This window comes from Heterodontus francisci, chromosome 36 (assembly GCF_036365525.1).
Source record: "Heterodontus francisci isolate sHetFra1 chromosome 36, sHetFra1.hap1, whole genome shotgun sequence".
In the NCBI taxonomy this organism is placed as follows: Eukaryota; Metazoa; Chordata; class Chondrichthyes; order Heterodontiformes; family Heterodontidae; genus Heterodontus; species Heterodontus francisci.
Window position 1 is genome coordinate 33,486,960 of NC_090406.1, and position 14,522 is coordinate 33,501,481.

Genomic DNA, 14,522 nt, shown 5'->3' on the forward strand with positions numbered 1-14,522 from the left:
GGCGCTCTACCTGAAATAATATTCAGTCCCCTCTTTTTGTTTTAGATGCCGAGGAGCTGCTGTGAAGTTCTAGCATTTTCTATTTAATGGATCTTTTCAAATCACATGATACACAGGGACTATATCAGTCTGATCATTTTTGGCACCTCATACAGATGTCTACCATTGGCTGTAAACACGTGGAATTCATGATCACCTGCACAAGATTTTTGGTGACTAAATGGATGAGGAAATTTCTGCGGATTTGTGGTTGGTCTGTACTTGAGATAGAATGATGGAGGGAGGAATATTCATTGAGGAAAAAGTAAAAACTTCATATTTCAAACAGCCCATTTTCTTCTTGTTTTTGACGATGTTTAAATATATGGCCATGAAAGGAGCTGCTTTGTACAGTTTATAAGAGACAATGGGCTTTTAGCTCCTTGGATGTCTATATTAGACCTATTTAATGCGCATACCATTTCTTTGTTTTATGCTGAAATTTAAATGGTATTCTGTGATTTCTATTACATAATGTGTGAAGAAAATATTTTCAAATGTTTACCTTTATAAACTCTGTTACTGTAATGTGTAGGCCAGGTAAATAGCTAACTTAATAAGAAAGATTACATATGTAGTGTCCAGTTAATTTTCACTCTTGTTTGTTGCAATTTAGAATTGCAGGCATTTGTATTTTTATTTAAATATATTTTTTGAATTGGAAGTTTTGATGATAGAAGCGGTCTCCTGTGTTTTCCAAGGTTGCTAAAGAAGAAACAGAACTATATCTTGATTGCACTTCAGTAATGTACTTTTTTTGTAATTGAGGATGTGTCCGCATCTTCCAGATCCATTTTATCTGCCTTTTATTCATTTTGTGGTGTGTTCATGCCACCAGCTTCAGATATTCCTGTACACTTTAAGGAGCCTGCCACCAGCCACCTCAAATCTGGCAGATTTGCTTATGCTGGTATTGTGCAAATAATGACAACAGCAATCAGGAGCTGGTGGCATTAACAAAGCATAAAAAGCAATATAAAAGCAGCTGTTGAAGGGCCCAATAGCTATAACCAAGCCTATTCAGATTTGCCATGTAGCAGGGGTATTCACTAAACTTTAGCCTTTGCCTATTATCCTAGGTAGTAACTTGTTTGAGGACACACTCAAGACTGACCTCACAGCAAATCCATTGCTTCTCTCTCTCTGTGTAAAGGTGGTTTGGAGCAAATGAGTAGACCCCAGCTTAACTTTGCTAATTGTTCATCTAAAAGCAACAGTAAGATTGCTTGTTGTTCTGAGACTGGTGTAAAATGTGCCACTCATTCAGATGACGAGTTAATGATCATCTTAGGCAGTCTCTTGGGACCAAGGATGACTTGCTTCCACATCGGTTCAGTGAGTTCTAACAGGGCTAACCAATCCGATGTGCGAACTGCAGACTCTACCACATGTGTGCAGGTGGAGTTTGAAGAGTTGGGTAGGTGAGTTACTTGGGCTGTGCACTCCTTCCGCTGCCTGAAGTTGGCTTCCACGTGCTGCTGCTGAAATCTCACAAGGTGTTCAGTACATTCCCAAAGACACCTTCTCCACTTTGAACAGTCGTGGGACAGGGACTCCCATGTGTCGTTGGGTATGTTTAATTTTTTCTGGGATGCCTTGAGAACATCCCTAAAGTGTTTCCTCTGTCTTCCTGGGAGTCTTTTGCCATGGCGAAGCTCAAGAGAAGAGCAGTTGCTTCAGGAGCCTGATGTCAGGCTTGTGAGTGCTGTACCTCACCCAGTGAAGCTGGTTTTGGGTTATTAGTACTTCGATGCTGGGAACGTTGGCTTAGGAGAGGATGCTGACATAAGACCATCTATCCTGTCAACGAATGTGAACGATTTTACGGAGACAGCGTTGGTGGTATTTCTCCAGTGCCTTGAGGTGCCTGCTATAGATTGTCCCAAATCTCTGAAGCATATAGGCATGCAGGGATCACTGCTGCCCGGTACGCCACGACCTTAGTCCCAGGTTTGAGGTCCTGATCCTCGAATACTCTCTTCCTCTGTCAACTTAAGGCAGAGCTGGCACATTGAAGCAGGTGGTGGATTTCGGCATCTATGTCTGCCTTCATTGAGAGGAGACTCCAGAGATATGGAAACTGGTCCATGTAGTTAATCTAGTTAGCTTTCAGTACATATCAAATTTGTCACTAGGATTTCGGTGAAGAGTGAAATTTTAATAGTTGTGCTTGAAAAGTGAAAAGCATCCAGCAGTACAATTAGATTCTGATCTGCCAAACTTGGCTGTGTATCAGGAGTATTTTGAGCTGTGTAACACTAGGGTGAAGTATTGGTGGGTACAAGTTTGTGGGAGCAGCTTGAGAGATTGGATTAAGAGCTTCACAATGCATCGGGTTTAAGTACAGATTTTCCTGCGGCACAATTCTCACGGCCAGCAAGACGGTCAACCTCGGGGTCGGCATGCCAGAGAAGGGTGCAGAGGAGCAGTAGATCCTTCAGGTGTGTGCACAGTTTCTGGAAGGCAGACACCTGCATGCATACTTTGGCAGTTCCATTTGCCTCAGCTTTTCCAGACCCCTGCATGCCTCCAGGGATGGATACTGGGTGACGAGGGCTACCCAGTAAAGACATGGCTACAACCATCGAGGAGGCAATTGACGAGTCTTAGGTCCCGTCAGTATGCCTCTGCAAGGGTGTCTCATATCGTGGTGGTCTGCTGTGCACTGCACTACCTAGCATTGCAGAGGGGGGAGGCATTGAACAATGAGGACATCACTGATCGTGACGCCTCCTCTGATGAGGATGTGGAGGAGCCAGCTGACCAGGCAATTCAAAATGAAGGACCCCTTGGACCACTGACAAGGTGCAATGAGATGCGCGCAAGGGAGGCTCAGGCCACCCTAATAATTAGCCATTTCCTGTGACCTTTGTGCCCGCTCAGAAAGGTGCCAATGAAGCTTTTCCTTTAATTAGTCCTGTTGTCTCTTTCATTTTGTCCTCCAGCGCCAAGGTGCACATTGGCAAGGCCGAGAAACTGAATGGACACACCTTAGTCCACCACTTCAAGCCCATTGAGGGAGCAAAGATGTAAATGAGATCTCACAGGGCAGCACGAATTAGAATGAAAAACATCTACAGTGAAAGATTTATTGAGGTGAGTAACAGAAATGTGGCTTTCCATCTACAGATTGGAATCACCTTGAACCCCAAGTGTAACTAGATGCTCCTCTTAACTCACTCATGCGCTCCTACATGGTGCTCCCCTTGCGCCTGTAGCTGATTTGGAGGCAAGCTGCTGATAGTGCTGCCCCGTGGCTTGGGATGACCTTGGTGGCCATCCTCTGGCTGCCTGAGGCCTGGAGGGCCCTGGCATGCTGAGGGGCTCCTGCACAGGTGCAGGACCCTCCTCCCTCTTTTCTCCTACATGAGAGGGGCTGAGAAGCTGCTGTCCATCCGAGAGTGTCCTGAGAGGAGCCCCCAGAAGCAGAAGCCTGTCGCTGCTCCCTTGTAAGTCACACTTGTACCTTCCTGCTGACCTGAGAAGGATAAGGACCTGGTGGAGAATCCAGGTGCGTCGTTCCCCCTCTTGCCTTGCCACTGCTGCATTGAGCTCGGACAAGGCGATGACATGCAGATCTGTATGCATCTCTGGCATTCATGAGGGTCGCCAATCACACGATGGAGGAAGCCAAGCGCGCAGCCATCATAGACATGACATCACTCATGACCTGGATGGACTCCTCCATTGTCCGCGCATGTGTGTGCATTTCCTCTGGAAGCTCCACCAGATGTTCCATTACCTTGCTGTAGCCGTTACCGTGTTGCTACTGACACTAAAGGCATGTCATCAGCCTGGGACTCAGCATAAGCCTGACCTCCCACAGTCCTCCGACTGTCAGTGACCTTGGCTGTCACAGCCTCCGTCAGCTACTCAGGCACATCTGTGATCTGCTCACCAGTCTGTGACCCCGAATCTGATTGTGCACTCATCTCCATCAATGTGAGAGTATCTGTGCTGGTGGAAGGTGCGAGGATTGATGTGCTGCACTTTCTGAGGACCCACCCCTCCTCTTCAGACGTAGCCGCCAAACTCCCGGTCTTTCAAGCTACTTGTGACTTGGCTTGACCCAGACCTGCATGAGAGAACATAAACATGTAAAGGTTAAGGGCTTCCCATTTCCTCATCCCAACTATGCTTTCTGTGGAGCTCCATTTGTCCTGCATTGGTCACATAGCACTATGCCCTGTGTGTGCCAGATGCACACTCGTTTTCACCCTCTTGGGTTGGCATTCCCATCTCACCATTAGCAATTGTATAACCGCCCTGCCAACACTATTGCTGCTGCCTCCATGGGAGTGAGGATGTGTAGGTATGACTCCTCTTCACCGGTCTTGACCCTCCGTTGTGCGCCATCGTCTCCTGCAAACAAATCGCTGATGCTGATGGAGGCCCAGCAGTTCATGATGGGGGCACATAGCCACTCTCAAGGGACCTTGTGGAGGTCACCAGTGACAGATGGACACCTCTCTTCGATATGCAGCTATGTCTCTGGCAGGATATGTTGCTGAGTCACTCCTTGCCACCAACTGTGTGGTCACTCCCTCGACACCAAGCGAACCTTCTCATGTTACCACATACAAGCCCCAAAGGGAAATGAGGTATGGAGTATTCACCTTGGTGGACTTAATGAGGCCATTGACGTGCTTGTGGCACTAGATCCAGGTTCAGGGTCTTCCTTTTGCCATTGTTGCTGTAACTTTCCAGTGAGCTCCTTGGTTGGTTTGAGTCTTCAGTGAGAGGAGCAGCAGCAGGATGTCTCAAAGCAACAGTAGCAGGAAGGAGTTCGCTGTTCAGGCAGCAACAAATGTAGGGCTGGCAGCCCTTTAAATATGGTACCAGTACCTGCCGCGGCATCAGCTGATGCCAACCTCGCAGCCTCTGTTCCCGTCTTAGGCCCTGGTTTGGATCGCCCGGACATCTCACCACCTTTAATTGGCTGGTCACCGAGAGATCACGTGCAGTCGGCTGCTTACTGAGAATGGAAATGGCATTGGTACTGCCGTTGGGACAAAATTCAACCAGATGAAGCAAAATCCTTCCACTCATAAGTTTAGGATTCCAGTTGAGCTAAAACTGGATTTAAAACCTACTGTTTACCCTTGTTTCTGCCCTTAACTCAGCCCTGCATCTTCCCCCCCCTCCCCCACCCAACCTCCTCCCAAAGTATCTCACGTCTCCAGGTTCTAATAGGAATATTAATAGTTGCAGAGAATGATCTTAACATTCAGAGCAGTGAGCGTAATTTTACAGTCGTGCCTCTTTGGGAGGTTTTGTACAGAAGTTTCTGTTGCCCCTTTTAATTTCATGATGAAACATCTCCCAGAAAAATATGATTTCATTCTTATGCAATGTTTTTTTTAAAAAAGGCAGCAAGTGGAATTGTTTCTGTTTGAAGCATCCCCTATAATTTAATTTAAAGAGTTTTAATCCGTTCTCAGTTTAATATTTTATCTGGTATGAATTTTAATACAGAAGATACTAACCTTAGATGAAGGCCATTAGGTTAAACAAATCAACCCCACCTTTTCATCGGAGCCCTCAATCACTTTAGAAATAGTCCCTTAACTCTATTTATACTGTTTGCTTTAGTGTCCTTCTCTGGTAATTTACACCTACTTGATTATCCTAAGGGCCCCTGACTCCCCTGCATGGGAGCACCACCACCTGCAAGTTCCCCTCCACACCACACACCATCCTGACTTGGAACCATATCGCCGTTCCTTCACTGTCGCTGGGTCAAAATCCTGGAACTCCCTTCCTAACAGCGCTGTTGGTGTACTTACACCCCAAGAACTGTAGTGGTTCAAGAAGGCAGCTCACCACTACCTTTTCAAGGGCAATTAGGGATGGGTAATAAATGCTGTCCAAGCTAGCGATGCCCACAACCCCCCACGAACAAATTTTTTTTAAAAAAACCTTCCCTTTCAGTACCTAACCTAATTTGGCAGTTATGTCCCATGAGATTTAAGTAATATGACCAGTCAGTTCTCATTGCATCGTTGAATTCTCAGCAGAGATCATTGAACTCTGGTACCTGAGCTCATGCATTACAAATCAACAGACTAAAATCCTTTTTGCAGTAAAGTTAGTATTTTTTCTGTGCTCTGCATTTCTATATAAACGTTTCTTCGGAAAAACTGCTGCTTTTAACATCAGCATTGATGGGTCTGAAATGTGCAATGAGACTCCCTTTAGTGGCTCAAATGAGAAAAGCAATGCACAATTAAACAATAGGTTAAACAGAAGGTCCTGGCTTCAAACCCAGTTCTGCGTTGAGTGATGCAAGGGTACAACAATTGGTGCTGTACTCTTGGGTCAGGCAGGGGAACATTGGGTAAGATCTGTACCCCTGATTGCTACCCCTTGACTTCTAGAAAGTGTTGATGCTGGGTGAGGGCAGCATCTGGCTTAACTTTATGCCCCCAATGGTCTTAGCACATGGATCATCCAAATGGATGAGCTACCCGAGAGCTGCTGTGGAATTGTGTCTCCCACGTTAATAAGCACTTTTAAGAGGAGGTGAGAAATCTGGCAAAAAGAAAATTTTATGGTGAAGCTACAAACTTCAAAGCACCATGACTTTAATGAACCATTTGATTTATTTTTTGTTAAATGTTGTAAATTGGAATTATTAGCACAAGTATTTTATGCATTCCAGTGCTCCTGACACTTTTTAATCAAATGTCTCAGCAAAATTAAATTTGAATTATCTGTGAGGAACATGGACAGTTGGAAATGCTATAGTTGTAAATACAACTATTCTCAACTCACCCATCGTGATGGCATTTACAGTCCATCAACCGATATACAATAGCAGCAGATGCTGCTTGCATCAGCAGGCACTAAGCCAACTGCGGAACAGGTTTGCACCTTGTCTAGAACGATTGAATGAATTCACGCTTTTTATACAGAGTGGAATGAGCTCTTCCTTGTTTTACAGTGTGACAGTGTAGGGTGCCAGTGTGTTGCTGCAGTGGGAAGCGTAGGATTGCCACCAAGAAATGCCACTAGCTCTATTCAGGCATTTCAAAGCACTGCAGCAAAAATATATAACATTTCTAAATTTAAATGATAGAATATGGTTAGCTTTAAATTTGCAGGGATACAGCCCTGCCCAAATATCATGAAGATTATTTGACAGCAAAAGTTTCCTGATTTATCTGTGATGTGTTATTGTCCCTTTGTTCCTGATAGTATTGTTATTAAAACTCAGGCCAGTGGCTCAAACTAACTTCTTTTCTGTACATATGCAGTTCTTTTGTATATATTTGTTAAAGATTGTACATAATAAGACATGGAACTATTTCCCCCCCTCTTTGGTGTATTTCTAAATCAAAGACTATTTGATATTGATTAGTGTTTTAATGTCTGGCAGCTGGCAAGTAGTATACAAGGGGTTCAATCACATTCTCCATTATAAGTAGTAAGCAGTGTGAATCCGCTTAGTACTATGACCCAGCAATAGATCTTAACTTTCAGTTAATAAATTTCCAGGTAGTGTGTTTAAGCTGTCCTGTTGCTGCACAGGAGTGTTCTTTTTGCACCTTTTTGTCTTTATCGACATTCAGAATTGCTTTCTACTCCTGAATTCAGCTGCAGTCTGTTTTGGAAGCTCAAGCATTTACTTTTTTTCAACTCTAGCTCATTTACATTTGGCAAATGATTGGGCACCTGAACATGGACTCGTATTTAAATGGAGCGTGTGTGTTGCCCGTGCATATTTTTAACCCTGATTTTAAATAATTAGGTTTGTGAAGTTGGAAGAAATTCGTTTGATAGCTCTTTTGTTCTTGCTGCTGTTTTTTCTTATGAAATGTCAATATTATAATAAATAACATTACAGAATGTCTGCTGTTTGGTTTCTAAAATCCACTTTAATTGAAGTTTGAATTGAATACTTTCATTTAAAAGATTCTCACAAATCGACCTGTGCGCTTCGCCTAATGCTAAATAGCATGAAAATCCTCAACTACGTAGGGTTATACAGAAACCAGATTCCTATTGTGTTAATCTAGCAATCCCTCCATTTGAAGCATCCTTTTTCAGTTTGCTGATACTATGTCTCCCTGGGCAGTTAGTTCCATATAATCACCTCGCTCTGAAACTTAAAGTTGGTGCACTTGTGCTGTTGATTCCTGACACTCTTGGTTGGTAAACTTGCAAAATTGTTAAGGTTAGAGGTCCCAGTTAATCTGGCATGTTTACTTTGCTGTTATCATGAGACCTGTATGTCTGGACTCAGCAGTACTGAAGCTATATAATAACATCAATATGTTTAGGCTGAGTCTGTAGTGCCTTGCAGAGATATGACTGTAAAACATGTTAGGGTTCAAGGTCCCCATTATCTCCAGCCTAGAATTTATAACAAAAAATGTCGGGGGTTGGAAATACATGTTTTCCAGTGATGCTGCATCTCTAATTTCTATAATGTATAGCCAGCATCTTCATTTAATGCACCTCCATTATTAAACAGCTCAATTTGTCCCACTGACAAAGGCCTCAGTCTAATCTGTGACCAGTGAGCACAGCAGTGTATATAAAATAGTTTGCAATTAGTGTCATACCTGACCCATTGATTATTATTTTTCCTCTCTTAGTAATGCTTTGGATAGGCCCTGAGACCAAATGGTGCATCCCTCTTGTACAAAGGATGTGCACAGCTTTGCAAAAGAGGGCAATTGGTTGGATTTGGCTCTGCCTGACTTTCCACAGTGTTTTTTGCTGCCTATTTCAGTCTCCTGGGAAAATTTATTTAACGCGTGAGCTCCTTTACCTCTGAATACATCCTTAATAGTGTACATAAACAGTCTGAGATCTACCCAACCTCACCTCAGGTCTACAACATCTCCCCCAGTACAGTCCATTCCTCTTATCAACCTCTGACGTTTTTTTTTCAGTGAACCTCTGAAGTTTTCTTTCTTGTGCCTTTTAAGCTGTCATCCTATAAATTCCTTTATTTACACTGTATTGAAGTAAAGGCTTCTCAGACTGTCACTTGCTCTAACTTGTTCTTTCACAGGGTTTTAAAACTGGAATTTCTCACCTCCCTAAATTTTTCCTTCCTTCTACAATTTAGAGACTCTTAAAACCAACATTTTGAAGTTTTGTGAGTGGACAGTGGAAGATTACTTCTGTGGGCTGTAAATTGATCACAAGGGGACATAGACTGATAAGTGACTAAAAGGAAGGAGCAATTAGTTTTTTTCTATGGAGGATTATTAGAACAATATTTTATCACATGGCTATTAGGATACAATCTTGAAACACAAATGGATATAAGAAAAAGGCCAGTGAATGGGAATATATTAAAGTAGGCGAGGTAGTGCTGGCAAATAGCCTCCTGTGTTGTACATCCTATCATTTTCTTAATTTCTTTTCACCTTTGGTGTGTATTGAACTGTGGACCTCAAGCCTTTCCAAGTTTCTTGATTAAAGCACAAATACTTGCACAAGGCAGTTTGTTTTGTATGGAAGCATCAACTAGAATCAGATTGCCCCATGATCAGTCAGATATGTCTCTGTCAAGTAGATAATTCTTATATCCTGATGAAGTTAATTTCACAGATTTTCCAGATTCATCTATTTGACAAAGTGGCCCTTAAAATATATAAAATGGCCAGCTGGGAGGAAAACAAAGTGTTGCCTCCAGAAATCATAAAAACATGCAATTTTACAGCACAGCAGGCCATTTTAGCAAACTACAACTGCAGCTCTCTGAAAGAGCTTTTCATTTAGTAATACTATTTAGCCATGTCTTTCTTACATTTTTTGAAAGTATATATTAAATATTTATCCACTTTAATCCCTTTAAAAGCTATTAAGGGTTCTGTTTTATCCCTGTTTCTGGTAGAGCATTCCATATCGTAACCCTAATGATTTTTTTAAAAAATCTCTAATCTCTCCCTTCACGGTGCTGAACTGAAATTTATGCTTTTTAATTACTGACTTGAACCAGTGGAAATAGTTATCTTCATTTTTTATCATAACCAAATACCTCCATAACTTTGTGCACCTCTATTGTATCTCCCTTTAACCCTCTTTGTTCCAGTGGAAAGAACCCTAGTTTGTCTCGTGTCTCTGCATTAGTAAAGACTTTCAATCAAAGTGATGCTCTTCTGTCTCCTCTCCATGGCCTGGATGACTTTTGCAAACTGGCACTCTTGTGCAATATTTCTGAAACCTGTACTTTAGATCAATTCTAACTAATAACTCATTTTGGAGGTTGTTTCTGGCCAGGACCAATTGCTCGACAACTAAGTGTAAAATGCCTGAACTTGGGAATTTTTAAAGAACCTGCAGCGGATGCCTAAAAAGCTAATAAAGAGGGAGAAAATTGATTATGAAAGTAAATTGGCAAGAAATATAAAAACAAACAGCAAGAGCTTCTACGGTATATAAAAAGAAAGAGAGTAGCTAAAGTGAGCGTGGGACCCTTGGAGGATGTGACCGGAGAATTGATAATGGGGAGCACGGAAATGGCAGATAATTGAAACCAATATTTTACATCAGTCTTCATGGTGGAGGACACTATAAACATCCCACAGGTATCAGATAAGCAAGGAGCTAATGGGAGGAAAGATCTTGTAACAGTCGAGGGACAAAGTATTTGACAAACTAATGGGACTAAAGACAGACAAGTTGCCAGGACCTGATGGCCTACATCCAAGGGTTTTAAAGGAAGTGGCTGCAGAGATGGTGGAGGCATTGGTCGAAATATTCCAGAACTCACTGGATTCCGGGAGGGTCCCAGTAGATTGGAAAACCCCTAATGTGATGCCCCTGTTCAAGAAGCGAGGGAGACAAAAAGCAGGAAACAATAGGCCAGTCAGCCTAATATTAGTCATTGGGAAAATGCTAGAGTCCATTATTAAGGAAGAAATAGCAGGACATTTAGAAAAGCTTAATGCAATCAAACAGAGTCAACATAGTTTTGTGAAAGAGAAATCATGCTTGACGAATTTGCTAGAGTTCTTTGAGGAAAAAACAAGCGGAATTGATAAAGGGGAACTGGTAGATGTAGTGTATTTAGATTTCCAGAAGGCATTCGATAAGGTGCCACATAAAAGATTATTGCACAAGATAGGAGCTCATGGTATTGGGGGTAATGTATTAGCACGGATTGAACAAAGAACAAAAAAAGAACAAAGATAATTACAGCACAGGAACAGGCCCTTCGGCCCTCCAAGCCTGCGCCGATCCAGATCCTCTCTCTAAACATGTCGCCTATTTTCTAAGGTTCTGTATCTCTTTTCTTCCTGCCCATTCATGTATCTGTCTAGATACATCTTAAAAGACTCCATCGTGCCCGCGTCTACCACCTCCGCTGGCAACGCGTTCCAGGTGCCCACCACCCTCTGCGTAAAGAACTTTCCACGCATATCCCCCCTAAACTTTTCCCCTTTCACTTTGAACTCGTGTCCTCTAGTAATTGAAACCCCCACTCTGGGGAAAAAAGCCTCTTGCTGTCCACCCTGTCTATACCTCTCATGATTTTGTACACCTCAATCAGGTCCCCCCTCAACCTCCCTCTTTCTAATGAAAATAATCCTAATCTACTCAACCTCTCTTCATAGCTAGCGCCCTCCATACCAGGCAACATCCTGGTGAACCTCCTCTGCACCCTCTCCAAAGCATCTACATCCTTTTGATAATGTGGCGGCCAGAACTGTACGCAGTATTCCAAATGTGGCCGAACCAAAGTCCTATACAACTGTAACATGACCTGCCAACTCTTGTACTCAATGCCCCGTCCGATGAAGGAAAGCATGCCGTATGCCTTCTTGACCACTCTATTTACCTGCGTTGCCACCTTCAGGGAACAGTGGACCTGAACACCCAAATCTCTCTGGACATCAATTTTCCCCAGGACTTTTCCATTTACTGTATAGTTCACTCTTGAATTGGATCTTCCAAAATGCATCACCTCGCATTTGCCCTGATTGAACTCCATCTGCCATTTCTCTGCCCAGCTCTCTAATCTATCTATATTCTGCTGTATTCTCTGACAGTCCCCTTCACTATCTGCTACTCCACCAATCTTAGTGTCGTCTGCAAACTTGCTAATCAGTCCACCTATACTTTCCTCCAAATCATTAATGTATATCACAAACAACAGTGGTCCCAGCACGGATCCCTGTGGAACACCACTGGTCACACGTCTCCATTTTGAGAAACTCCCCTCGACTGCTACTCTCTGTCTCCTGTTGCCCAGCCAGTTCTTTATCCATCTAGCTAGTACACCTTGGACCCCAAGCGCCTTCACTTTCTCCATCAGCCTGCCATGGGGAACCTTATCAAACGCCTTACTGAAGTCCATGTATATGACATCGACAGCCCTTCCCTCATCAATCAACTTTGTCACTTCCTCAAAGAATTCTATTAAGTTGGTAAGACATGACCTTCCCTGCACAAAACCATGTTGCCTATCACTGATGAGCCCATTTTCTTCCAAATGGGAATAGATCCTATCCCTCAGTATCTTCTCCAGCAGCTTCCCTACCACTGACGTCAGGCTCACCGGTCTATAATTTCCTGGATTATCCCTGCTACCCTTCTTAAACAAGGGGGCAACATTAGCAATTCTCTAGTCCTCCGGGACCTCACCCGTGTTTAAGGATGCTGCAAAGATATCTGTTAAGGCCCCAGCTATTTCCTCTCTCGCTTCCCTCAGTAACCTGGGATAGATCCCATCCGGGCCTGGGGACTTGTCCACCTTAATGCCCTTTAGAATACCCAACACTTCCTCCCTCCTTATGCCGACTTGACCTAGAGTAATCAAACATCTGTTCCTAACCTCAACATCCATCATGTCCCTCTCCTCGGTGAATACCGATGCAAAGTACTCGTTTAGAATCTCACCCATTTTCTCTGAGTCCAAGCATAACATTCCTCCTTTGTCCTTTAGTGGGCCAATCCTTTCTCTAGTTACCCTCTTTCTCCTTATATATGAATAAAAGGCTTTGGGATTTTCCTTAACCCTGTTTGCTAAAGATATTTCATGACCCCTTTTAGCCCTCTTAATTCCTCGTTTCAGATTGGTCCTACATTCCCGATATTCTTTCAAAGCTTCGTCTTTCATCAGCCGCCTACACCTTATGTATGCTTCCTTTTTCCTCTTAGCTAGTCTCACAATTTCACCTGTCATCAGGTGTTTTTCAGGTTGGAAAGACGTAACTAGTGGAGTGCCACAAGGATCAATCCTAGGCCCTCAATTTTTACTATCTATATTAATGACTTAGAGGAGGGGGCAGAGTGTAGTGTATCCAAATTTGCTGACAATACAAAAATAGGTGGGAGGGCATGTTGTGATGAGGACATAAGGAATCTGCAAGGGTATATAGATAGGTTGAGTGGGCAAAAACTTGGTAGATGGAGTTTAATGCAGGAAAGTGCAAGGTCATGCAATTTAGATTTTAGATATACAGCACTGAAACAGGCCCTTTGGCCCACCGAGTCTGTGCCGACTATTAACCACCCATTTATACTAATCCTACACTAATCCCATATTCCTACCACATCCTCACCTGTCCCTATATTCCCCTACCACCTACCTATACTAGTGACAATTTATAATGGCCAATTTACCTATCAACCTGCAAGTCTTTTGGCTGTGGGAGGAAACCGGAGCACCCGGAGGAAACCCACGCAGACACAGGGAGAACTTACAAACTCCACACAGGCAGTACCCAGAATTGAACCCGGGTCGCTGGAGCTGTGAGGCTGCGGTGCTAACCACTGCACCACTGTGCCGCCCAGTAGGTAGGAAGAATCAAAAGCAGACTATTATTTAAATGAAGAGAGACTTCAAAAAAGTGCAGCACAGAGGGATCTGGGTGTTCTTGTGCACGAAACACAAAAGGTTAGCATGCAGGTGCAGCAAGTAGTTAAGAACGCAAATGGAATTTTGGCCTTTGCCAGGGGGTTGGAGTTCAAAAATAGGGAAGTCTTGTTACAACTCTACAGGGTGTTGGTAAGGCCGCACCTGGAGTACTGTGTACAGTTTTGGTCCCCATATTTAAGAAAGGATATACTGGCATTGGAGGCAGTTCAAAAGAGATTCACTAGGCTGATTCCTGGGATGAAGGGGTTGACTTATCAAGAACAGCTAAACAGGCTAGGCCTTTATTCATTAAAGTGTAGAAGAATGAGGGGTAATCTATTGAAACGTACAAGATTCTGAGGGGACTTGACGGTGGATGTTGAGAAGATGTTTCCATCAGTGGGGGAATCTCGAACCAGGAAACATAGTTCCAGAATAAGGGGACACTCATTTAAAACTGAGATGTGAAGGAATTTCTTTTGAGAGTAGTGAATGTCTGGAATTCTCTACCCCAGAGAGTTGTGGAGGCTAAATCATTGAAAGTATTTGAAGAGGAGGTAGATAAATTTTTGAAATATTGGGGAGTTGACAGCTATGAGAAGCTAGCACGAAAGAGGAGTTGAGGTCTGGGGCAGATCAGCCATGATATTATTGAATGGCA

The 14,522-nt window shown here is 43.2% G+C and overlaps 1 protein-coding gene across 8 annotated transcripts in view; it reads left to right on the forward strand.

Moving 5' to 3' along the window:
- LOC137351735 (phosphatidylinositol 4-phosphate 5-kinase type-1 gamma-like) overlaps positions 1-14,522 on the forward strand; it is a 214,556-nt gene that overhangs the window by 195,555 nt on the left and 4,479 nt on the right. For 2 of the 8 annotated variants that reach the window (XM_068016489.1, XM_068016495.1), the window contains one exon: positions 46-7,851. The exons of 5 other annotated variants lie outside the window; for them this stretch is intronic. In XM_068016489.1, the coding sequence (XP_067872590.1) occupies positions 46-87 (42 nt within the window). In that variant the 3' untranslated portion in view covers positions 88-7,851. Of the gene's footprint in view, positions 1-45; positions 7,852-14,522 lie in introns of those variants that run through there. One more of the 8 variants, XM_068016493.1, reaches the window with a different exon arrangement.